This window comes from Zootoca vivipara, chromosome 6 (assembly GCF_965207765.1).
Source record: "Zootoca vivipara chromosome 6, rZooViv2.hap1.1, whole genome shotgun sequence".
Taxonomy (NCBI): domain Eukaryota; kingdom Metazoa; phylum Chordata; class Lepidosauria; order Squamata; family Lacertidae; genus Zootoca; species Zootoca vivipara.
The window spans coordinates 32,605,256-32,630,063 of record NC_142589.1 but is presented as its reverse complement, the minus strand read 5'-3'; the positions used below and the strand labels follow the sequence as shown (position 1 = coordinate 32,630,063).

The following is a 24,808-nucleotide window of genomic DNA, read 5'->3' as shown; positions in this document are numbered from 1 at the left end:
CAAGATCCGTGAATTTATGAGAGAGAGAGAGAGAGAGAGAGAGAGAGAGAGAGAGAGAGAGAGAGAGAGAGAGAGAGAGAGAGAGAGAGTTTTTGCCAAGTTATTTCCTTCAGCAAATGCAAGCACAGAATCCAAGGCTTATTCCCAATGAACCATAATGTTTAGTAGGAGAAAATATCTGATTTGTTATATTTCTATGCTGCTTTTCATTCAAAGTGGCTTACAAACAATAGGAATAGCATGATAGAGCATCACAGAACATCAAAACTATATGACATATCATATAGAATAATTAACAAATCATCAGTGAAGCAATTATAATCTATAAAACAGTTGACAAAGCAACAACTAAAAAACATCACAATTAAAAGCAAATGTCATGTTATATGGTTAACAAATCAATACATCATTTATAATCTATAAAACAATATTAACAACATTTACAAAATAGCAGCCAAAAATAAACTAAGCGACTACGGAGGAGGTGGAAATGAGGGCAATTCAAAATTTCTGCCAAGGCTATTGTTGGCAGCACATTCTAGAATTGTTGGGTCCATTCACTGAACTGTAGAGGAAAAATCATGTTTATCATCTATTTATTTTATGAAATCAGAATCTATAGAAGTGGCTGAACTCTCAAACAGGCTGTGACAGGGTCAAGATTGCTGCACAAGACCTGTAGTCTAGGTCAGTGTAGATGGTGAGATGGTTCACTAAGCAAAACTGCTAGCTGCCTTGGGGAAGAGCCCTGTAGCTCAGTGGTATAGCATCTGGTTTGCATGCAGAAGGTCTTAGGTTCAACCTCCTACATCTCCTGGTATGGTTTGAAAAAACACCTATCTGAAACCCTGGAGAGCCACTACCAGTTAATGTAGTGCTGAGCTAGATGGACCAATGGTCTGACTCAATTGAAGGCAACTTCCTCCTTTTTTATATATGTGGCAGTAGAACACAGGGAGGAACCCTCTCAACCATTGCCTTTCCTAATCAGATGGTGGTATAGGTGGGGAGGGGTATAAAAAGCAGAACTGTGCAAGCAGACAGTTGTCATTTGAATGGTTGCCTCTGCTGATGTCAGTGACCTGAATCTAGTTCCCAGAATGGTTTAACAACTCATCCCTCTTTCCAATGAACTTTGAGAAGCTGGGGCTTAAAAAGAAGAAGAAGCAAAAAACACTCACTCGAGCTTTCTTCCTTACCTGCTATTCAACTTGTTTGGTCAGGTTTTAGTTTCTGGATCACAGCTGTGTTCAGCTATAACCCCCAAGGCATAACCACAGTGATGCGGGAAGCTCTGAGCCACTCAGGAGCCCCTGGGCGGGGGAATCTGAGAGGTCTCCAACTGCTTTATGCCATATCAAGCTGCCACAGGGGGTGGGATAGGATCTGACAGCTATGTTCCACATAAAGCGATATGCAGCATGGAGGAAGAATGGGGGTGGGGGGGTGGGGAGAGAACATTTCCGAGGTGAATCAGCAACTGTATTTGTTTCTCATTTGTAGAAAAGTTGCAGAAAATAGCTCTCAGACATGTGCCAGGACTTTCTTGAGGTCAAATCTAGCTGGGAGCTTCATGGGGGTGAATAGGAAAGAAAGTTCAGAGTAATATAAGCGGTGTAAACAGTGTGTGCAGCCATCCAAGAAGGTTTGCTAGAGTAATTGACATGACCTAAGGTGACTTCCTCTCTGTCTCTTTTTCTTTCATCTACAACATAATGTGACAGTACTTTTTCTCCACCAACAATATTTATCTCTGTGTGTGCATGTTGCGGCTGTGTGCATCTGGGGTAGTTAACAATGTGCCCTTCAGATGTTATGAGCCCTAGCCAGCATGGCCTATGGTAATAAGAACATAAGAAGTGTGTGCTAGATTGTGACTAGTGGCCATTGGTAGCTTTCTCCCCCATGAATTTATCAAGTCTTCTTTTAAAGCCACCCAAGTTGGTGGCCATCAGTGCATCATGTGGGAGTGAGTTCCATGGTTTAACCGTGTGGTCTGTGGTGATAGAAATTGTAGTTTGGTTGGCACCGAGTTGGCTGCTATTACTATTTATTAAATTTGTATACCACCCATCATCCCCAGATCTCAGGGTAGTCCGCAACATAAAAATACAAGATAAAACCACAAAATACATAATAAAAAACAAAAACAAACCAATAATCCCTCCCCTCCCCTCCCACAAACACATTTAAAAGGGTATTGGATATTAATCAGCCAAAGGCCTGGTTTAAGATACTGGGGGCATGCTATGAGGTTGGAATCAATGTGGCTAATGGCTTTCTAGCTACCTCCACATGTGACTGCTCTTGTATGTTTGTGGAAAATGTGCTGTGTGGAGTCCAGATTAACTGCCTGCTGAGACTGGTGATGTGCAAACTCCCCTTAGATGAATTTGAAAATGGCTCAAGAGCTACATTAATTTTTGGAGAGCTATCAGAAGAAGGAAAAACAATTCATTCATCTCCTTCGAGTTCAAAAAAAGATATGTAATAAGGACTGATGTCAGAAGTCACCACCCTCTGGCACAGGCATAGGCAAACTCGGCCCTCCAGATGTTTTGGGACTACAACCTCCATCATCCCTAGCTAACAGGACCAGTGGTCATGGATGATGGGAATTGTAGTCTCAAAATCTGGAGGGCCAAGTTTGCCTATGCCTGCTCTGGCATACACATATTCTAGTGCCTGGGCAACTGTTCCCCGGGTTGGTACCCTACGGATAAGGTGCAGCAGCATGGGAGGCCACACTCCTCCACCAACTTATATACCCTCCCCCTACAGGTTGTGTTCATGCAACTGGAAATTTCTCTGCGGAAGTAATCACTGCTCTTCCCACTTCAAGCTCCTCCCGGTTCTAGGAGACACCAGGGCAGGGGATGGAGGGCATTCTCCCAATCCTGCCCTGATGAGCCTTTTCCTCCTCCTCCTCTGTTGTGTTCTGTGCCCCCTTCCATCCCTGATAGCTCCAACCCCTCCTCTTGCCCTGGCTCCTGCCTCTGACGTGGCACAGAACCCCCCCCCCCCAAAAAAAGCACTGCCTCCCTCTCCCAAGTCTGTCTGCAGCTCCCTTGCCTGCAGCACACTCTGACATGGGGCCTACTGTTGTTGTTGTTTAGTCGTTTAGTCGTGTCCGACTCTTCGTGACCCCATGGACCATAGCACGCCAGGCACTCCTGTCTTCCACTGCCTCCCGCAGTTTGGTCAAACTCATGTTCGTAGCTCCGAGAACACTGTCCAACCATCTCGTCCTCTGTCGCCCCCTTCTCCTTGTGCCCTCCATCTTTCCCAACATCAAGGTCTTTTCCAAGGATTCTTCTCTTCTCATGAGGTGGCCAAAGTATTGGAGCCTCAGCTTCACGATCTGTCCTTCCAGTGAGCACTCAGGGCTGATTTCCTTAAGAATGGATAGGTTTGATCTTCTTGCAGTCCATGGGACTCTCAAGAGTCTCCTCCAGCACCATAATTCAAAAGCATCAATTCTTCGGCGATCAGCCTTCTTTATGGTCCAGATCTCACTTCCATACATCACTACTGGGAAAACCATAGCTTTAACTATATGGACCTTTGTAGGCAAGGTGATGTCTCTGCTTTTTAAGATGCTGTCTAGGTTTGTCATTGCTTTTCTCCCAAGAAGCAGGCGTCTTTTAATTTCATGACTGCTGTCACCATCTGCAGTGATCAAGGAGCCCAAGAAAGTAAAATCTCTCACTGCCTCCATTTCTTCCCCTTCTATTTGCCAGGAGGTGATGGGACCAGTGGTCATGATCTTGGTTTTTTTGATGTTGAGCTTCAGACCATATTTTGCGCTCTCCTCTTTCACCCTCATTAAAAGGTTCTTTAATTCCTTCTCGCTTTCTGCCATCAAGGTTGTGTCATCTGCATATCTGAGGTTGTTGATATTTCTTCCGGCAATCTTAATTCCGGTTTGGGATTCATCTAGTCCAGCCTTTCGCATGATGAATTCTGCATATAAGTTAAATAAGCAGGGAGACAATATACAACCTTGTCGTACTCCTTTCCCAATTTTGAACCAATCAGTTGTTCCATATCCAGTTCTAACTGTAGCTTCTTGTCCCACATAGAGATTTCTCAGGAGGCAGATGAAGTGATCAGGCACTCCCATTTCTTTAAGAACTTGCCATAGTTTGCTGTGGTCGACACAGTCAAAGGCTTTTGCATAGTCAATGAAGCAGAAGTAGACGTTTTTCTGGAACTCTCTAGCTTTCTCCATAATCCAGCGCATGTTTGCTATTTGGTCTCTGGTTCCTCTGCCCCTTCGAAATCCAGCTTGCACTTATGGGAGTTCTCGGTCCACATACTGCCTAAGCCTGTCTTGAAGAATTTTAAGCATAACCTTGCTAGCGTGTGAAATGAGCACAATTGTGCGGTAGTTGGAGCATTCTTTGGCACTGGCCCTCTTTGGAATTGGGATGTAGACTGATCTTCTCCAATCCTCTGGCCATTGCTGAGTTTTCCAAACTCGCTGGCATATTGGGTGTAGCACCTTAACAGCATCATCTTTTAAAATGGCCTACTACCAATCACTAAAGCCTCCTTGACATGCTGCTGGTCCTCCATGCTGATGTTATCTGCTTATCTGTCTTCATCCAGCGATCAAGCAATGACAGGGGGAGCAGCAGCTGCCCTTGCTCTCCTCGACCTTGACCCTCTTGGGTGTGGATTGGGTCCAGTGAGGAAAGCAACTGGATAGGCAGCAGCAACAGTGGCAAAGGGGAGGAGGAGGAGACTTTATTCAAGGAGGGAGATCCACTGGAAGCACTGCTAAATAAAAAAAGATGAAACAACAACCCTGGAACTTGCACTGTGCATGATGTTCTTATACTATATTAGATGGTTTATTATTTCATCTATTGCTTTTTCTGAATTAGTGCTTACACAGAGCTAGACAAGTGACTGAAAGGAAGGATTTGTAAGACCCACTGGTCTCTGGGGCCTTAGAAATCCTCTTTTGGACAGAGGGTCTTTGTTTAGCTCCACAGAAACACTAATTAGTGTCCAATATTATGACTAAAAATGGATTTAATCATGTGCAGGAACTCATTTGTTTTTATTCCAGACTGCAAAAGAGCTTTTGGGACTGCCATGTTTCAGTGGTTGTTTTGTCTTGCCATGTTCAAGACAGATATTTTGCTTAATATCATCTGGCCTTTCTGGTTACAACTGCAGCAAAGAGGAAAGTGAAAAAAGAACAGTAATAGGCAGCTCAGGAAGATCACATAGGGAAAATGTCACCTGTTCCTAGGCACCATTTAGTTGCTTTTACAAAGAGTTATTTAAAACAAAGCTATGGTTTTCCCAGTAGTGATGTATGGAAGTGAGAGCTAGACTATAAAGAAGGCTGATCACCGAAGAATTGATGCTTTTGAATTATGGTGCTGGAGGAAACTCTTGAGAGTCCCATGGACTGCAAGAAGATCAAGCCTATCCATACTGAAGGAAATCAGCCCCGAGTGCTCACTAGAAGGACAGATCCTGAAGTTGAGGCTCCAATACCACCTCATTGGCCACCTCATGAGAAGAGAAGACTTCCTGGAAAAGACCCTGATGCTGGGAAAGATTGAGGGCACAAGGAGAAGGGGATGACAGAGGATGAGATGGTTGGACAGTGTTCTTGAAGCTATGAACATGAGTTTGACCAAACTGCGAGAGGCAGTGGAAGACAGGAGTGCCTGGCGTGCTCTGGTCTATGGGGTCACGAAGAGTCGGACATGACTGAATGACTAAACAACAATTTAAAACAACATACAGTGGATATTAATTAGGATTGGCAAATCTGTTAATTCTGGATCCTCTCTGTTTCTTATTTTTCAAATCTTCAATTCTTCAAATTTCTACATCAGTTTGTGATGTTTTTCACTTTAAGTCCTCGTGAAAATTTATCAGCATATTTCCTCTAATATACCATTCAATAATTAATTTAACTTACTAGATTTTTATTTCGTTCTTCTTCTTTTTTTACAAAAAGTAACTCCAAATGACTTATAACAATACCTGTGTTATTTGTCTAATATACACATTTTCTCAAAGCATTTTCCCCTAATATAATTCATTTTTTTCCCTTTTCACTAATGTGTATGTGTGTGTGTGCGTGCGTGCGTGCGTGCGTGCATCACATTAGTTGGATGGAAGAATGCATTGCAAAATTCAGAGAAGTGCATATTTTGAAGGCTGGCTCTGTTTCCAATTATGTATTAGTTCAGAAAGTGTGAGTTGTGTGAGTTCAGCTTTAAATGCAGAGGGAATGGAATTTATCCCCCATCCCTCAGATGCATGGTATAAGGAATGCTGAGAAAGAACCTGGTGAATTTGACTAAACTCAATGAAAGACTGTTAACATTGGCTTGCACGTTCCTAGCAGTTGCAAGTTAGACTTCTAAAGTTTTGCTGTCAATGTTAAATCATCAAGAAAGATTACTCCAGGTAACTCTTCCACAGCTCCCATCAATAATGCCTGGTCGAGCTCCGTCCTTTAGAGACTTAAAATTTACAGTGAGCCTAACATGCTTTTGTGGCCACATAATTATTTTTATTATGCTCTGTGGCGGTGTTGGCTGCCAAAAGAGGTTGTCCTAAAATCCCAATGTGACAAAAATCAATTTTCAAATGCAAATTAGGGTGCCATAGGTGACATTTTTCATACCCAATAAATTGCTTGTCTGTGGCTTTGAACTAATGGCCACATAAACAAGAGAGATTGGTGGTGAGGCGTTGCATTATAATATCTACCTATGTGACTTGTGCTACACCAAACTACAAAGGACCTGAGAAAAACTCACGAGGGTTGCTGTATTCTTTCCTACATTCCCCCTCTAAATTTAGCCTGCATGTGAATTGAATCATCTCTCCTGTCTGTCCAGAACAGCCTAACACAACCTTGGCTAGATGCTGTTGGACTGTAACCATCATCATCCTCAGCCATCATGGCCAATGGTCAAGGACAATGGCAGCAGTAGTCCAACAAAATCCCCCAGGGTTGGAGAAAAACTCAGGTTGAATGCAGCCTTCCATGCTTTGATATATGTTCCTCTTAGCCATACCCAGTGCTTTTTTTCTTTAAAAAAAATGTTTAGGGGTACTCTCATTTTCTTACTTATATTGAAATATTTCCCCTCAATGAGGCCAAACTTAGATTCACAAAATGTGTAGGGATATGCGTAGCCTTGCGTTCCCCCCAGGGGAAAAAAGCACTGGCCACACCCATCCTCGGAAGACCACACCCTTCACTGGTCTGGATTCATACCCCCCCCTGGAGTGTTTTTGCCTGGCTGGAATGTGCCCTTGTACTCTGGTAATGCTCCTTGCTTCCCTGGAATGATGAGCACAGAAGTGTGTGTGTGGGAACCAGCCTACTGTACAAAGGCAAATCTGCACATTTATCACTCCACACGTCATTAGAATTCAAATACTATGATCCAACTCCCTGCTATGTTCGCTTGTGTTTCGTCCAGAAGCTGCAGGTAACACAGAATCCAGTAGCCTGGCTCTTGATGGAGCATCCCATGGAACCTCTGCTTAATGACCTGAACTGGGTGCACACAGCCAACTTCCATGTCTCATTGTCAAATCTGACCCTCCTAACCTCCCACACCTTGCACGTCTTTGCTTTAACTCTGATAATGCCTCCTGCTTGTCTGAATGAAGGATAGAGAGGTGTGTGTAGGAACCAGCCCACTGTACATAAGTAAAATTCACGTTAATTCCTCCATCTACATTTGCCTCTGGCCCTGCCCATGACTGGCATGTGCCCCTAGATGGCTGCCCTGAAGGAACTGCAGCCCCAGGGTCTGAAAAAAAGGTTCCCCCACCTTTGCTACAGAGCCTTGCTTACCCCTGATCCTCAATCTTTCTTTCCCTGTTAACTGTCGTACTCTCAGTGACACCCTCTGTCTGGCACAGTTTTTTGCTTCTTTGTTCAATGCTGCTCTCCGTGCCTCTCGCTGGAAAGCTGTCTTCAAAGAAAAAAAGAAACTTGTCTTTGTTACATTCCAGGAGATTTCACTGAGAGAAGCCTGAAAAGGTACGTCGTGACAAAATATCTTTTGAAGCCCCCTTGAGGATGGCTGATGTGATGAGCCAGCTTGGTCTGAGTAACTTTGGATTCAAATGTGTAATATAGAGAACAGAAGTGGCAGTATGAAGGAGGGCTTGGTGATGGTGTTTCTTTGGAATCCAATATTGTCGGAGGCCTGCCTCGGATATAAAGATCTAAATGCCTTTGAAACTCAAAAGGAGGTAAAAAAAAAGGAAGGGAAAGAAGAGTGCCTGAAATTTTAAAACAGAATCTCTTTTATTACATTCATCTGTTAGGAGATGAACCAGAAATACTGGATGCTGCAAAGTAACTTTAGTCTTTACTGTATTCATTATCTGCCCACGAGTGACAGGACTACTTCTCCTTCTCTCTGCCACCATGCACACTCCTGGTTTAAACCTCTTTCTAATTAAGAGGCCATAATAAGCACAAAGGGATAACTCTTGATTAGTTATCACAGCTGTGTTTCCCTGAATTGCAAACACAACAGCTTGGATACTAGGCTACAGGGGAAACGTCTGCTTTTGTGGAGCCGCAACAACATAACTCATCTTCTTGTGGGTGAAACACACTCTACAGCATGTGCACCAAAAGAACCGAGTCCAATCTGGGAGGGGTGCTACTTCTACCTATGATTTTGTCTTAAAACAAGAGCAGGAAGAGCAAAACAGAAGCAAAATTCTAAATAAGCTCATTTAAATAAAGAGGGAGAAAGATGGATGTTCAGGTATTGTTGGAACAAAGGAAGCTGCCTTATGCTGAGTCAGACCTATGCTTCATCTAGTGTAGTATTACCTACACTGACTTGCAGCAACTCTCCAGGATTTCAGAGAAGTTTGTCTCCCAACCCTACCTGGAGGTACTGGAGATTGAACCTGGTCTGCAAGGCAGATGCTTCACCGCTGATATATGGGGCTTCCCCCTGTAGATATCCATCCTGGGCTATTTACTTCTCTGAGTGGCAACTGAGTTTTACTAGTCGCTGCTTTGAAATGGGGATTGGGAGGAGTGAGGCCAATTTCCCTTTCAGCTATTTGGGGAATTCCATCCAAGGCTCCCTCCATTCTGCAATGTAAAGCAGATGTAGAGGTGGAGAAGGACATAGAAAAGGTACATAAAAAAAAAGTGCTGTTCCACCATCTATTGCTTACATACTCCCTTCTTGACCTATCCAATCATTTCTTACTTGGAGAAGGGAAAAGGTACTAGAGATTGAGCACACCAGAGCAAGAATAGTTTCTCATTGGTCAACAAACCAACAATGACTGACCGAGCTAGTAATTGATGAATGAGAACTTTTTTTTGGGGGGGGGGATGCCAGTTGTGGCTACATCAACAGACATGACTTTCATCTCTGAGCAGCAGCCTGCCGTTGAGCCATGCAGAGCTTCCTACAAGCACATGTTTCCATCTGAGCAAGTTTGAGACAGGAATCATTACTGTTTGCCAGCCAGGAATAGAAACTGGAGCAGAGCCAGTGAAAGGTGTGACCTGAGAAGGAGGAAGTGTGGCCTGGGGAGTGTCTGGACTCTGGAGGGCCAAATTTACTCTCTAGGTCTGAGGTTTACAATCTCAGGAGCAATATGAAGAAGGTGGCTGCTATGAGTTGAGAGCAGTCACTACAACAAATATTTTTATGGGCAAATGGTTCCAGGCAATGTCAGGTGAATCAAGTGATACATATAATGTTCTAGTGTACACATGCCCTATACGGTGGAGAGAGCACCACTGTTAAAAAAAGGAAGGAAGGAAGGATTTAATTCAAAGACTGCAACTCGCATCTTCCCTGCTGGTTGGGACTGATGAGAGCTATAGTCCAAAACAGCTAACAATCACTTATTATGATCAACAGACCTGGAAGAATAGCAAAAAGAAAATCATATAAAGCAACATAATCTTAAGTACAGAGGAAAATACAAAAGAAAATGTATATAGTATGCATATACACAAGATAGCAAATGGTCTAAGTTGCCCCCTCCAGTTTTGCATGGTTAATTATCCCCTTGTTCTCACTGTCACTGATAAAATTTGGCCACTACTGATCACACCTAATGTATCCTCCTAGTTTGAAAACATAAGAAAAGTCAGAAAAACAAATCTGTCCATCCATCTAGCCAGTCTTCCTATCTAATCTTTGCTCACTGGGTTGCCTAATTTGCATTCTGCCCTATTCAGTTATGAATGTTTCTGCTGCCAACATCAACCATTTTTAATTGTGAGGGGGGTATTTGATGCATGCTTTCCTTTCTTGAAACATCCTGAACAGTTGTCGGGTTCCAAACCATCCAGTGTCTGCCTTTTAAGCTGATGAAATACAGACCAACAAATCTTGTTATCTTGGCTTTTCCACTGCAATAATGAAGTATCACAGTCTCTTGACATCATAAAAGCAAACCATTTCATGTTTTGCTTATGCCACTCCAATGGGCGAGTTGCATGGGATGGTCCAGCTTTTCCTCTTTCCCACAGCAGCTCCTTGATGTAGATCAGCAGACAGAATTTTGGGCTGTGAACCAATGTGTACTCCACCCTGTTCTCTTGGCAAGAGGTGCAGAGATGGAAAATATGGAGAGTGTTGTTCCCTTTCCTTTAAAGGGCATGGCAAAACATTCCCCAAGCTACCGTAGCTGTGCAGTCCAGCAATCTGTATGCCCAAATAACCTTTGGCTCATTTGTTGGAAATATTTTGCAAATAGCTATGTGGCAAGCACTCAGGCTGAGAAACAGAGTTATGCAGTCCAAGATCTCTCTCTCCATCTGCAAATCAATTGTTTATATGCTCAGTTTACATGTGATTATATCTGGAAAGGTTGAAAGTTGAAAGTAGCTTTACAAATTGTGCATGTTTCCTAGACCACAGTTCCAACAGAGGGACCAGTGTCAGTTGCACGATACATTTTAACTCATAGTTACTTAAATGTTTGTGCACTTTTGGCTCCGTCTAAACTAACTTTGTCCCCTGAGCCTATCATTGCCCGGGTAGCTCTCTCTTCAGCAAGCAAAATGTGCAGATTCCTCTCATGTACATGCATGCTGTTCACACCTACCTGTGTAAAGCAAGGGTCACCATGGTGGTGCCCTCCCGATGTTGTATTACAGGTCTCATCTGGCATGGTCAGTGTTTGGGGATGTTGTGAGCTGTGGTCATGTGGAGAGTTCCACCTTGTCTATCCTGTCTATGTATTATGGTGCTAAACTTGTCTTACACTGGCATTAGAAGAATAGAGTATCTCTGACCTCTTCCTAGGCCTAGCCAGCCAGACAGTGGAAGGGGTAGATACAGTTCCATAAATTCTCCTTTCCATGGTGCTGGCATGGAGGCTTTGGTGACTACAATGCTAAACCTCTGTGACTGGAATGAATGTGCCCCTCTGCGGCAGGTCTTTGTACACACAGTGGTCCATTGGTTTAGCTTGGCCAATAGATAGCTGGTTAATGATAGGCAGTATGGAAAGTGTCACATGAACATCATTATTGTTCCTCTTATGTTTCTGAAATGTCTATATCAGTTGGGGCTGTCATAATACATTTCTCAGTGGAGCACTGCTCATAGTACTGTGCTGGGAGAACCTAGTTTGTTTTCTACCAACACACGGTTTTGTGGTAAATTATAGTGGAACGTAGTAGCTTGTACTTCAAAGGTTTCAGAAGAAGTCACATGCCCCACCCAGGCAACCTCCATCCAGGCAGAGCTTAGAACTGCAGCCAGACTGTAGCCTGTGCTTTCAGAACAAACTAGGCCAAATCCATCATCTTGCTTACCTTCACAAATCCTTAAAAGCAGCCAGTCTCTGAGCCCATCTGCAGCTCCTTGGGCTTCCTCTGAATGGAAGAACCTACAATCTTAAACTGCATTCAGATTCCCCTTTACTGTGCCCTCCCTGGATTTCCAGGGCTGGGCTTTTAATCCATTTTCACACACCATTATCCTAAATGCATATGTATCATGTATTTTGTGATAAGGTAGCACTGTTTGTGATGTGTCCTTTCTCACAACAGCTTCAGCCACTTGGAGTTCATGATAAGCCATTCCTAATTTGTTTCTAGCCAAGGTGTAAACACCTCTGCATAAGGTTAACGATATCCCCATCCCATCATTGCCCCCAGATCTGACACTAATTAAGCCCTGATGATAGGAACATTTGGGGGGGGGAGAGCTGTGAAACACACCGTGGGGATGGACAGGAGTGCCACTGTGCCTAAGGCAGTAATGTGAACACACTCTTAGTCACCAACTGCCCATGGGAAGAAGAAACAGCAACTTCACCTTGTGTTTGTGTACATAAACACCAACATATTCCTAATCATACTATACATTTCTCTCCCCCTCCCAGTTCATAAGGACCCAAAAACCATGCTGTTTACTGCTATCTGTTTAGAGATCTCCTCCCATTGGAAATACCTCAAAGGTTCTGATGGGATGGCAAAGGGAAAGTTTGGGATCTGGCTCTTTCTCAGCATCTAACACAACACAGAAAGGTTGTTAGAGATCAAACTAAACATGATCATTTTGACAAGGTATGGCTCCCATACATCAGCTATGTAAATAGAAGTGAAGTCAATGTCAGACCTCCAGCCACTCCTGCTTATTTATGGAGAGGCTATGTCATGGCCAGTTGAAGCTTTAGCAATGCATTTATTGATTTAGTTACTTGCTGCCCCTGCTCAGTTTTCCTTCTTATGTGTGACTGATGTACACACTCTACGGGTTTTGCTGAAGTTGATCAATGCCATTTTATTATTATTTCTTAAAAACCTACTCCCTAAAATTCATAATGTACATTTGTGTGGATTTTATTTCTAAGACACTTAGGGAGTCAATCTTGGTTGAAAAGCTGGGTCTAAATAAATACATTTAGCCTGCATATCACATTCTCAACACTTTGAGAAGCAGGTTGTGTCTGAGGATCCTCCATGGAGCAGTTTGGTTGCCCACATTTGTTCCTTCTTTGGCAGAACAAGTGCATAGCAGAGAGAGAGAGAGAGAGAGAGAGAGAGAGAGAGAGAGAGAGAGAGAGAGAGAGAGAGAGAGAGAAAACATTTTAAAAATGCAGTCAGGATAGCGGAGAGAATTCTGAGTCAGGAAATATATTCAATGATACACCATTAGGCATTTTAGCACTGTAAGAAATGTTAATGCATAGTAGGCACATGGGATTTGATGCTCTGGCTGGGGCTTAGCATTGCTCATGGCAAAAGACCAGTCTTTTTTTTAAAAAAAAGAACTTAGAAAATGACATAGTTACATAAACTGCCCTAAAATAACTCCACGAGTTAGAGAAATTCCGTCTGCATTGCAGTCCATGTTTAAATCCAAGAAACTGTGGGTTATAAATTAGTTTAGCATAGTTACAATCTTGGAAGCAGGAGATACTGTCCCATTCTGTCTCGTTCACACATCACTAATATAAAACGCAGATCCCATTGATGAAGAAAAGATGTCAGTTACTCACAGCTTCTTCATATTTAGAAGAATGGCTTTAGATTCTAAGCTCACATGGTAGGAATCAGTTTTGTTAGGAACCATCTTAGGAACCATGAAGGGGAGGAGTCTATAGGGTTCCGTAAACAGCAATTGGCAAGGTGGTAAGCATTCTGTTTGCAGACAGTAATATGGAGAGGAGACTTTCCAGGTTCCTTCCCTCCCTTCACCACCTCTTGTAGCGATCAAGAAACATTCACCTAAGCAAGACCTTAAGTGATTAGAACACAGCAGGTGCTAAACCCATCCCTGAGCTTATCTTTGTGTTTTGTAGCTGGAGTTCATTAACTTGTCAGCACTGATTCCTTTTGAGCAATGTGGAGAAATGAAAGCAGTGGGTGGGTATGGAGGAAAAAGATGATGAAGCAAATCAATACTGGCTCTTAAGCAAGTGCCCTGCTTTGAGTCTGGAGCCATGCAGATGCAAGCTCAAAATGGGCTTCCATAAGGCAGCATAGTTGCATCATGACATTATAGCATAGGTCAGTGGTTTTCAGAGTCTGGTCATAAGAAGTTTGATATGCTTGTGTTTCCTCCTGAGCAGGGGTGGGGGGAGGTAATTGTTTCCCTGAAAGGCAGCTTCACATGTGCTAGCTATTTATGAGAGACGGTTCGTGTTTTCTATTAAGTTGAACCATTCTCGAATGATGAGGGTGAAGTTTTCTCATGCCTGAGAATTGCATCCAATTCTGAGAAAAGAATTAAATAAAAAATTGTCCAGTAGCACCTTAGAGACCACCTAAGTTTGTTCTGGGTATAAGCCAGGCATGTCAAACCTGCGGCCCTCCAGATGTTTTGGACTACAATTCCCATCTTCCCCAACCACTGGTCCTGCTAGCTAGGGATCATGGGAGTTGTAGGCCAAAACATCTGGAGGGCCGCAGGTTTGACATGCCTGGTATAAGCATTCGTGTGCATGCACACTTCTTCAGATACACTGAAACAGAAGTCACCAGACCCTTATATATAGTGGGAGGGTGGGGTGGAGTTTTTCTCAGAAGGGTAGTAGGAGATGGGTGATTGACTCTATGGGTATGGTAAACCTGTTAACGACTTAACGACTGCAATTAGTTCTACAGTAAAAAGTTTTAGCATATGTAATGAGACAAGAATCCAATATCTCCATTCAAGACCAGGTCTCTCCATAGTATTCAGTTTAGTAATAAGTTGTAATTCAGCAACTTCTCTTTCAAGTCTATTTCTGAAATTCTTTTGTAATAAGACAGCGGCTTTGAGATCCTGTATTGAATGTCCTGGGAGACTGACGTGTTCTCCTACTGGTTTCTCTGTCTTGTGATTCCTGATGTCAGATTTATGTCCATTTATCCTTTGGCATAGGGTTTGGCCTGTTTGTCCAATATAGCCTACCTGAAATCAGAGAAAAGAATTAGTATTTTCTTTTCTTTCTTTCTTTTTTAAAGTGTAGTTTTGTTGTAGATCTGCAAAATTGCCCAAAGAGTAGTCTGCAGTACATATGGAAGATCCTTCTCATGCATATGTTCTAAGAAAATATTTAAGAAAGCCCAATGAATCTTTGGGTGCATTCTAATATGGGAGATATTGCATTATTTTTCCTTATTATAATGCTAGTGGTTTGGTGCCATTTTCTAAGGTTCCTTTCACACTGCAGCTCCTGTTGCATCATATAACTGTGGCCTTTTGACAGATGGACTGGCATGTCACATAAAATTTAATTCACACTAGTGGACATGCTGTGACACAACAATGAATGTCATTGGACAATGTCATCCCTCCTCCACCCTTTCTGCACATGTGTGCTCCTGTTTCCTCATAATGCTCCCGTGAAAACAACAAATGCGTATTCAGCCCCGAATTTATTCACTTTGCTCCCACATTTTCTGGGTTAAGGGGGCTGGAAATTGATTGTTTTCTGGAATCAAATCATGTGGACATGAATTCTAAACATGCACTACCTTCCATTAGCTTACTGGAAGTGGCTTTCGCATCATGTGGAAGTTCAAATGTAATGCAGAAATTAATAGTTAGTCAAACATCAGGTAAATGGAATAAACTGTGTAAATGAAGCATTCTAGGAAAATAAAAGCAAGAGTCTTCTTTGCACATCCCTGTTGGAGTAAGTCTGCAGTGAAGCATCTATCTCTCTGGCCAAGACTTTGCATCTGGCCAGCGTGTTATCCAGACTGTGTGATGCAAAGTTGCACACAATCTCTTTGCCAACATTTGCCCTTATTTGTATCCCCAAGCATAATTGCTAAGCTCTTAGCACCAAGCAGTTAATGTCCATTAATTAATTTGGATAGAGGAGTAAATGTGTGAAGTGTGAAGTGGATTGATGCACTTACGTTTCCTAGCTCTTTGGACTCTGTTTCAGAGTTTAGCTTGTTTCAAAATGAGCAGTTTGGCCTTGGCCTCCTTCTATGTGAGCATTTTGTCTTCATCACGGAACACCACTTCATCTGTCAGCCATGGCAGGCTTGGCTTAGAGTGGGAATACAGGAGTACTGCGATGAGCATTCGTTCCTTACCACCCTATTCTCAAAGGCTGTTTTTTGCAGATGCCAGTGGCTAAAGTAGAGAAGGTCAGGGTCCTCTCTCGATTACTAGACCTCTTTTACAACTCAACATTCAGACTGCAGCATGGAGGAGTGTGAACAAGAGCTCTTCCACTCAGGGCCCTTTTCAGAGAATGTCTGTGCTCTCATGAACTCTGACAAAATGTGCCTTTCACATAAAATTTGACATTTGTATGCATTGCAGTGAGCATGCTAAAAAGAAACAGCATTAACTTTGTGGCTGGGATGAAACGAACTTCAGGGTGCAATGAGGACCAGTAGTGATGGTATCCTACTTGAACACACACACACACACACACACACAGAGAGAGAGAGAGAGAGAGAGAGAGAGAGAGAGGATTGGTTCAGAAGACCCTTATTTGAATCAATGATTTAGTCCGCAATCTGAAACACACTTACAAGGGAGCAAACACGATTGAATACGGCAATACTTAATTGCCAAGTATCCATATATCAGAATGAGTTTTTATTTAGCAGTGCTGCCAGATTTTGCATTTGCTGGCTCAGAAACAGCCATCTCAGTGGTTTGAAATATTTACCCCAAATATGAGACACAGGCTCTATGAGGCTGTTTCATGCCAAATCGGTCCATTGGTCCATCTAGTCCAGATTGGTTTGCTTGGACTAGCAAAGTCTCTCAGGCAGAAGTAGGTCTTTCTCAACTGTACTACATGGAATCTTTTTAACTGAGGGGGATGGATACTGAACCTGAAATCTGATGAGGCCAAAGAGTTGCCACAAGAGTTTCCACAAGAGTTGTGAGAAAGCACCAACCCCATCTTCCCTGCCCTTTCCACCATCTGTACAAATAAGCTGTGTGTCTCATCCCTTTTGTCAATTCCTGGGCTTAATACTGTGCAAAAACAGATTCTGCCAAATAAGTGAGAGAGAAACTGAAGGGCAGGGGGCATAAATCACTGCTATTACTGGTTGAGTTTTAGGGTACTAAAACCAATTTTTCACCAAAGGCAGGGAGCTGGGTGCACCACTGTGACTTCAGGGATACAATCGTTCACTTCACCTCACCCATCTAACCTGCAAGTTGATGCCACTTGTTATATCTTGCTGTGTTCCTTTGTTTAGAGATGGGGATATTTCTGGTCGCAAGTTATCCATCGAACACCAGAAGGAATTTGCAAAGTGCACCCGCTGTGTCCATGAACTTCTCTTCTCATTATATTTGTTTAAAGTGGCTTCCCTGTGCACAGATGCCAGCAGTGCATCAATAGACCTAGATGGATCATTTTTATTTCAGCACAGACCTAGAGTCCCAGGGCCCTGTGTGGCAGAGGCAATAAAATATCTAAAGGTAATCTTTACATGCTGCACTATTGCTTAAGGGAAACGAGAAATTGCTTTTGTGCTTCATTCTCATAATAGAATGAGATCCATATTGGACAATGCACACACATTTATATTTGCTGTGTGTGTGTGTGTGTGTGTGTGTGTGTGTGTGTGTGCATTGTCCAATATGGATCCCATTCCATTATGAGAATGAAGTACAATAAATATATATATATGGGTGGTGGTGGTAGGCACAGTCAGTTTATTTATATATGACATTTTACACATATACAGGTGTGCTCAAAGTGGTTTGCAAAACACACATACTGTATACAATAGGACACACCTTACTTTGTAATTTTGTTTTAAAGTTTTTAAATATTGTGTAATATTGCATTTTAATATGAATGTTGTGTTTTAATTATTCTACCCCAACCTGGGACTTTGAGGTGGAGAGTGGGAAATTAATTGCAAGGAGGAGGAGGAGGAGGAGGAGGAGGAGTTCAGTTAAAATATATTCAAAGGAAATTCATTAGCATAAAGCAGGCATCCCCAAACTTCGACCCTCCAGATGTTTTGGACTACAGTTCCCATCTTCCCCGACCACTGGTCCTGTTAGCTAGGGATCATGGGAGTTGTAGGTCAAAACATCTGGAGGGCCGCAGTTTGGGGAGGCCTGGCATAAAGCTTACCATGAAGTCAGTTAACAGTCTCCCAAAGTTGGCCTAAAGGAGGGGTGTCAATAACAATTATTAGATCCCCCATTATAGTGAATGGGGTCTAGAGGACTTCATTGTCTACATAGTAATGCAGTAACAGATTGAATTTTTTTAAACACTGCCCAGGAGGTGGGGGTGGCTTGAGAAGAGTCACAAGGGACCTGGAGGGCTACATTTGTCCCGCTGGCCAGAGCTCCTCACCACTACCCTGCATTTCATTTCATTTCATTTCATTTCATTTCATTTCATTTCATTTCATTTCTTTTATATAACCCACCTTTCAGCAATCATGGAGCCAAAGGCATCATACATGTGCTTCCCAGGAGGCCACCCATTCAAGCACTGTCCCAGACCAAATACAAACCCAGACCTGCTTAGCATCATTAAAGTAGCAGTCTCATGCACTTTCAAACCATACCCTGTGGCTATCTCCCTACCTTCTAATCTATTAGAATTTCCAAGAAAAGTTTCTAAATAATCTCTAAACTTCTGGTTCTGGGAGATACTTCACTGAGACATATGGAATCAAGAAGTAAAGAGAATTTATCTGAAAGCCAGTGCTAACATTCCCAGTGAGGAAATTAATTGTTGCAGTATATTTTTTCAGGGAAATAACCTATATCGACAGTTTAAGGAAAGAATATGAGAGCAATAGGAGGCGTGAAACTGATTGACTGATCACATTTCTTTCTCCAAAGCTTCAGACAATGAAGCTGCTTGGAAACTAATGAATTTGAGCTGAAACTGCATTCTATTGAGATCTATGCGGCCATGGCATTATGACTAATGGCATGAGACTGACAAGATGTAAATCATTTACTGTGCTGTGTAATGCTCAAGTCTCATTCAGCTTGCCTTACGGATATGAATCATTTTTAACTAGACTGGGGAATGCCCCCACAAAACATTGATTAAGGGTAGAAAGATCTGAGATCCTGACCTACGTTTTATACCAAAGTGTGCAAACATCTGGAGTGATTTCAGTTGACATTTTGGTTGGTGAGATTCCATGACAGAATCCTGAGAAATAAGCTGGGTTTTACTGCTCTGTGACCATTGGACCACTAGAACCATTGGACATGAGAACCTTAGAACATTCATAAACGGGTGGAGGATTGTTGTGCCATAGAAAGAATCATTAGAGACTTCACTCTCTTAAGCATCCTGTGAAGGGAGATGAACCATCTTACTAACTTGTGTGTCTGGTCTGCATGTGCGTGTTTGTTTATATGTGTCTCCAAGACTTCTGTGTATCTCTTTTGGGTCTCAACTTCAGACTGCTTATTGTACTATCTGGAGTATCAAAGTAACAGAATGTTTGGATGCCATCTTTCCATCTTTTATGACAGGTGGCTAATGGTAGTGCTCTGGAAATACACTCATCAGATCCAGACACCATGGCCCTTGGGAATTGGATTCTAACATATGGAGGATGATAGGTTAACCACCCCTGCTTTATGGCTAGCCTTCTCCTATATCTGTTGGGAGTTGTAATTCAGCAACATATGGAGGGCTGAAGCTTCCCCAGACCTGTTTTGGAGGATGGTCCAGAGTCCTTCAACTAGTTCTAAAAGTGCAGAATCTTTCAAATCTAATTAATTATCAAGTTTATTTTGTTATGGGGGGTTATGATGAGGGCTGGGAGTGTGAGGTGATTGTACTTGAGTAAGATTTCTGTATATAGGTCTGGATTTATTTATTTATTTATTTTAAAAACTATACCTTTATTCATTGATCTGTGATTTATTTGAACAGCTGTTCTTTTTGCTCAGTTATGAAGCCTGGAGCACTGCAGAGTCTTTGAGAGGGCTGTTAATAAGAACAAAGATTTTTAATGATTTGGCAAACATTTTTGAAAGTATTAACTGCCAATATAGAGTCTATGATAACTATCAAGTGGTGCTTGGGATAATTTGTACTTGGCACACTTGACAGATATTAATTATGTCCAACAGGATCCGTGTGAACTCCTGGCAGGCAGGGAAGGTATTGTGACACAGACAAAATGATTTCCCAGTTATCCAATACAAAATCCTCCTCTGGAGCTGCAGTAATAGAATGTGTGTGTGTGTGTGTGTGTGTGTGTGTGTGTGTGTGTGTGTGAGAGAGAGAGAGAGAGAGAGAGAGAGAGAGAGAGAGAGAGAGAGAGAGCTTTCAAGTTGGTACAGAGAAGAAGCAGGTGCTGAAAAGTCATCCAGAAGTAATTTATTCAAATCTTAGTCTTCCTTGTGGTGACCAGAAGCAGGGGAAATGACAAATATTGTCTACACTGACTGGCAATGGTCTTCTAGGGTTTCTTGCCTCTCTCCCTCCACATCACTAGTCTCCCAGTCTCCCCCCTCCTGCCAGTGGGCCCCACAACCTGCTGGGCCCTTCCCTGGGATTGTCTTCACCCCATTCTGTACTCCCCGGACTCATCCTGCTCCTGGCTCTGCCAGCCCCTGACATCCCACACATGATGTCAGCTGTAGAGCAGGTGGGCATGGCTTGGTTGAAATGGCATTGTGGGTCAAATGAGGAGGCCTTGAATGATTAATTAAGCTCCCTAGCCCTGCTGTAGATGCTTCAACTAACATCATGAAAGTTAGTTTCCACTTTGCAATTTCAGTGGGTTTTTTGCTTGCAGCAATTTAATAAACTTATGGGGAAGGAGCCACATTCCTGCCTCAGATCTACACAATCAAACCTAATATATAGCTAATCAACATGGAACACAGCTTCCTGGTCAACCATAATAGGTTACCGATTGCCACGCCAATGATGATTCCAACTCTTATTGTGACAAATGGGCAATGACCCAGCTATCTGACTCATACCCTTCTAATGAAGTTTTCCTTGCTAAGACTAATGGTGTCTGATACCAGGAAGTGGCCAAGTCATTCATTCAAATTTTGAAGAAGTGTTAGGATCCCAAAGGGACTTTTCTCAGCAAAAAATAAAGAAACAAACAGAATGGAGAATTCCACAGCAACAGAAAAAAAACATTATGTCCAAGCAGATGGACCTTAAATCTGTTTAGTTGGGGTCCACAAAAACAATTTCTGTGTCACTGTGAGCACAAGCCATGATGACAGATAATATATTGCTCATTTTCAGTAGGAAATAAAACACCTTGATACTATGGTGTTGGAGCAAAACGGTTTCTTCTTTTGAAAAGTGCTATGTGATTCGAATGATAATCAAAGGATATGTGTTTATAGTATGTGCAAGATGTATGGAGATACATTGAACCATTAATCTGTCTAGTCCAGAGCTGCATCACTCCAAGATATTAAAGGGACCTTTTTCAGCCCTCTTGATTGAGACTTTTCCCCCTGCTAAATTTGGAGTGCTAGGAATTGAATGTATGTACTCCTCCACTGAGCTATGGCCCTTGACTTTTGATAAGATTTGTGTGGGACACAGGTCCTTGGTATCCAGAAGGACTTCTTTTGTTAAAAGGTGTTTTTTTTGGTAATTTTTTGTCATCACTTATGCTGGTGCTGCAATCTTGTTTAGGTAATTAGTATTGCATACATGTAAGTGGTCCTGGATTGACTCCCAGGAATCCACAAGAGTGGATGTTGTTGTTGTTCCTGCTCTTTTTTGTTGATGTGGAGGGCAACTTTACAGCTCCAATAATACAGAAGTCTGATTCATGTAAGTCTTCTAACCTCTGCCACAGATACATGGCCACTGGGCCCCCCTGTCTGTCTTCACTTTCAAAGTAGATTTGAAAGCTTACTTCTGCTGCATCACACATTTTGCCTTTTGGACAGACTTCAGTTTTCCTTGACACATCAACTGTGTGTCTTTGCATGTGTGTGGACTATCTTTCTCTCTCTCTTACACACACACACTTCCTCGAAGAGAGCGAAATTAAAAGGCAAAGCAATGCAGTGCTCAGGATCCTCAATATTCCATATAATGAAAGGCTAGAGAACCAAGGCAACTGTCTGAGGATGGAGGCAAATTCAGTATTAGCATGAATCTTTCATAAATAATGGAAGGTGATATACGATGGCAAGAGAAGTTTGTGCCTGTGCAGTTCTCCTGACCAGTGATGCAGCTAAGGTTGGACTTGGGGGCCAAAACCCAGCACCAGGATCTAGGCTAAAATAGATATGCTGGGGCCTACACTGGTTATTACTAGAAGTTGTCAAATATGCCAATTTTGGTTCTCTCTGTTTCTCTTTTTCTAGTCATAAATTTAGTTCTTCAGTTTTCTAGAGCACTTTGTGATTATTATTTAAAAATAAACCTCATAGAAATTTGTCAGTGTTTTGGCAGAAACATCTGTTAATAAATACATTTCTGTATGCATATTTGACTAATATACACATTTTTGCAAGCAGTTTCACCTAATATAATGCATTTTTGTACGTTTTTCTCACTTACATATGCATTCATACGCACACTTTCTCATAACATATGCATTTTATGTACACATTGTTTTGACTGGAGAAGCACATCTATTCTGAGTAGAATTAGCATTGGATCCAACCCTTGCTTCAGAAAGTAATGGCAAGTTCCAACATACAATGTGGGACATCATTAGACATCCTCTTCTGAGACATCCTGATACAAGAACACCCATCCAGGATGCAGCCAACACCAACATTCTGTGTTCCCGCAAGGACAGTTTTACTCTTACTTCAAAATTGTGACACACACACTTCTGCAATCAGATCAAACAGGCTGACAGTCTCAGTCACTTATGCTGGCATTTCTCTTCCCATTCCTTCCTTCAGCGGAAATGGAGAGCTGCTAATATAATCACTACTGCTTTCTTGACACAATGTGGTTATAGGGATGCAAGGTGAAGCATGAATTATCTGTCGTTATTGACATTCTCATAAATAGGACGATCCTGAAGATTTCACTTGAAGAAGCTTAATAATGATCTTCATTAATCAGGAGCCTGATCCTGTATCTTGAACTAACAATACTTCTACAGCTAATGAAGGTTGAGAAAGTCTATTAGTAGGAGTCTGGCTCATGGATGCTTTTATTCAGAAGTAAAAAAAATATGTGCAAGAAGGATAATAAATTATGCTGTCCTAAGAAGCCTTGGGCTAATTAATCTCATTATTCTTTCCTTCTTTCTTTAGGAAATCTTTAAGGCAGAAGGCAGCCTTGGAATTGTAAGGCAAAGAAGGTCCATTGTGGCAACTCCAATCTTAATTCCTGAAAACCAGAGATCTCCATTTCCAAGGCCCGTGGGAAAGGTGAGTGATAAAATGTACTGGTCTTAACCTGAGTTGATTGTTACCATTTGCCTTTGCAGAGTTTTCCATGGCCACTACCAATGTGATTGAGTAGATCTTTCTTTCTTTTTTAGTGTACAGTATTTGGATTAGTGGTGCTTCTGAAAATCCTCCAGCCCAATTTCTCTCTGAATTTTAAAGTACTGAATGACCCAGTCTTACTTTCAGAGTGAAATCAGTGCATTAGAATCCTCTATCTCATACTTATATCAAAATGTTGGGAAGAACATGTGCAAGAATAGTTTGCTGCAGATTTTATTTCCTTCAATTTATTCATAACTTCCCCTACTTTCCCTGCTTTTCTGGTTCTGGTTCAGCGGTAGAGTATATGTCTTGCATGCATAAGATACTAAGCTCAATTTCTGGAATCTAGGACTAAGAAGTATCCCAGTGTGAGTTACTGGAGAGCCACCAGCATCCATAGTGGTCTAATTAGTACAGTGGAGTTCCTTGTGTTAACACGTAAACCACCACCACCACCCAAAAAAAACCCCCAACCCACCACTACAAAAAAGAAGAAGCAATATCAATGTAACTACATACATGCTGAATTCTTTTTGTGTGCTGGTTTTCCATTGTCCACTTGTTGTGCATCATGATGAAAAACACAAAAAAGCCCTATTCATGTGGTTGTCTAGCTGGTTGTGTTAAATTATTTTTGAATTTTGTTTTACTGGTCATAGGAGCTCATGTGAACATCAGTAAAGCACCATACAGAGAGAATATTGATCATTCTAGTCCTAAATATTGGCTCACCAAAATGGGGGGTTTTTTTGGAAGCATTTTATATGCGGGCATCAGTAATGTGGAAGATTAAAAAAAAAGGTGAGGTGAAGGAAAACTGCAATTAACTGCATGTGTTTCAGTACCAAAATTGATTTTAGAAATTCTTTCATCAAACTGAAATCAAGGAGAAGGGAAAACATTGGCAAAAGTGAGTCTACAGAATAATAAATAAATGGAATGCGATAAATTGACTCTTGCCTTATTTTGGAGAGAAAAGCCTGGTGTTTGTTTGTGGAATGGATAGATTTTTTCATTGGAACATCTAATTTGGCACAGAAAGTATTTTCCACTAATTGATATGGGTTCCACTTGCCGTATCTAAAGCCACACTAGCACACCTACCTCTAAAATTCCTGTATGCGGTTGCAATGGTTTGTGTTTTCAAGATGTGGGGGCAGAGGTCTTGTATTCACTAGAGCACTTAACAGATTTGTAAGAAGCAACTAATATATATATATATATATATATATATATATATATATATATATATATATATAAAATGTATATGCATGCACACACCTGGTAGTAAATATAGGAAGGTGCCTCATTTGACTTTTTCACGGTTGCATTACATTTGAGGGGGAAAGCACTTATGAGTTGTTTATCAGCAGCTCTATATTCATCCACCACAAACCCCACCCCACCCCCTCTTTTTTTGTCAAATTCAGGAAAAGGTTGCTTGG

General features: G+C 41.9%; 1 protein-coding gene across 3 annotated transcripts in view; it reads left to right on the top strand.

Moving 5' to 3' along the window:
* The window catches only part of CDH13 (cadherin 13), a 606,507-nt gene that overhangs the window by 227,938 nt on the left and 353,761 nt on the right, over positions 1-24,808 (top strand). For all 3 annotated transcript variants that reach the window (XM_035119665.3, XM_088671925.1, XM_088671926.1), the window contains one exon: positions 23,184-23,300. In XM_035119665.3, the coding sequence (XP_034975556.1) occupies positions 23,184-23,300 (117 nt within the window). The remainder of the gene's footprint in view (positions 1-23,183; positions 23,301-24,808) is intronic.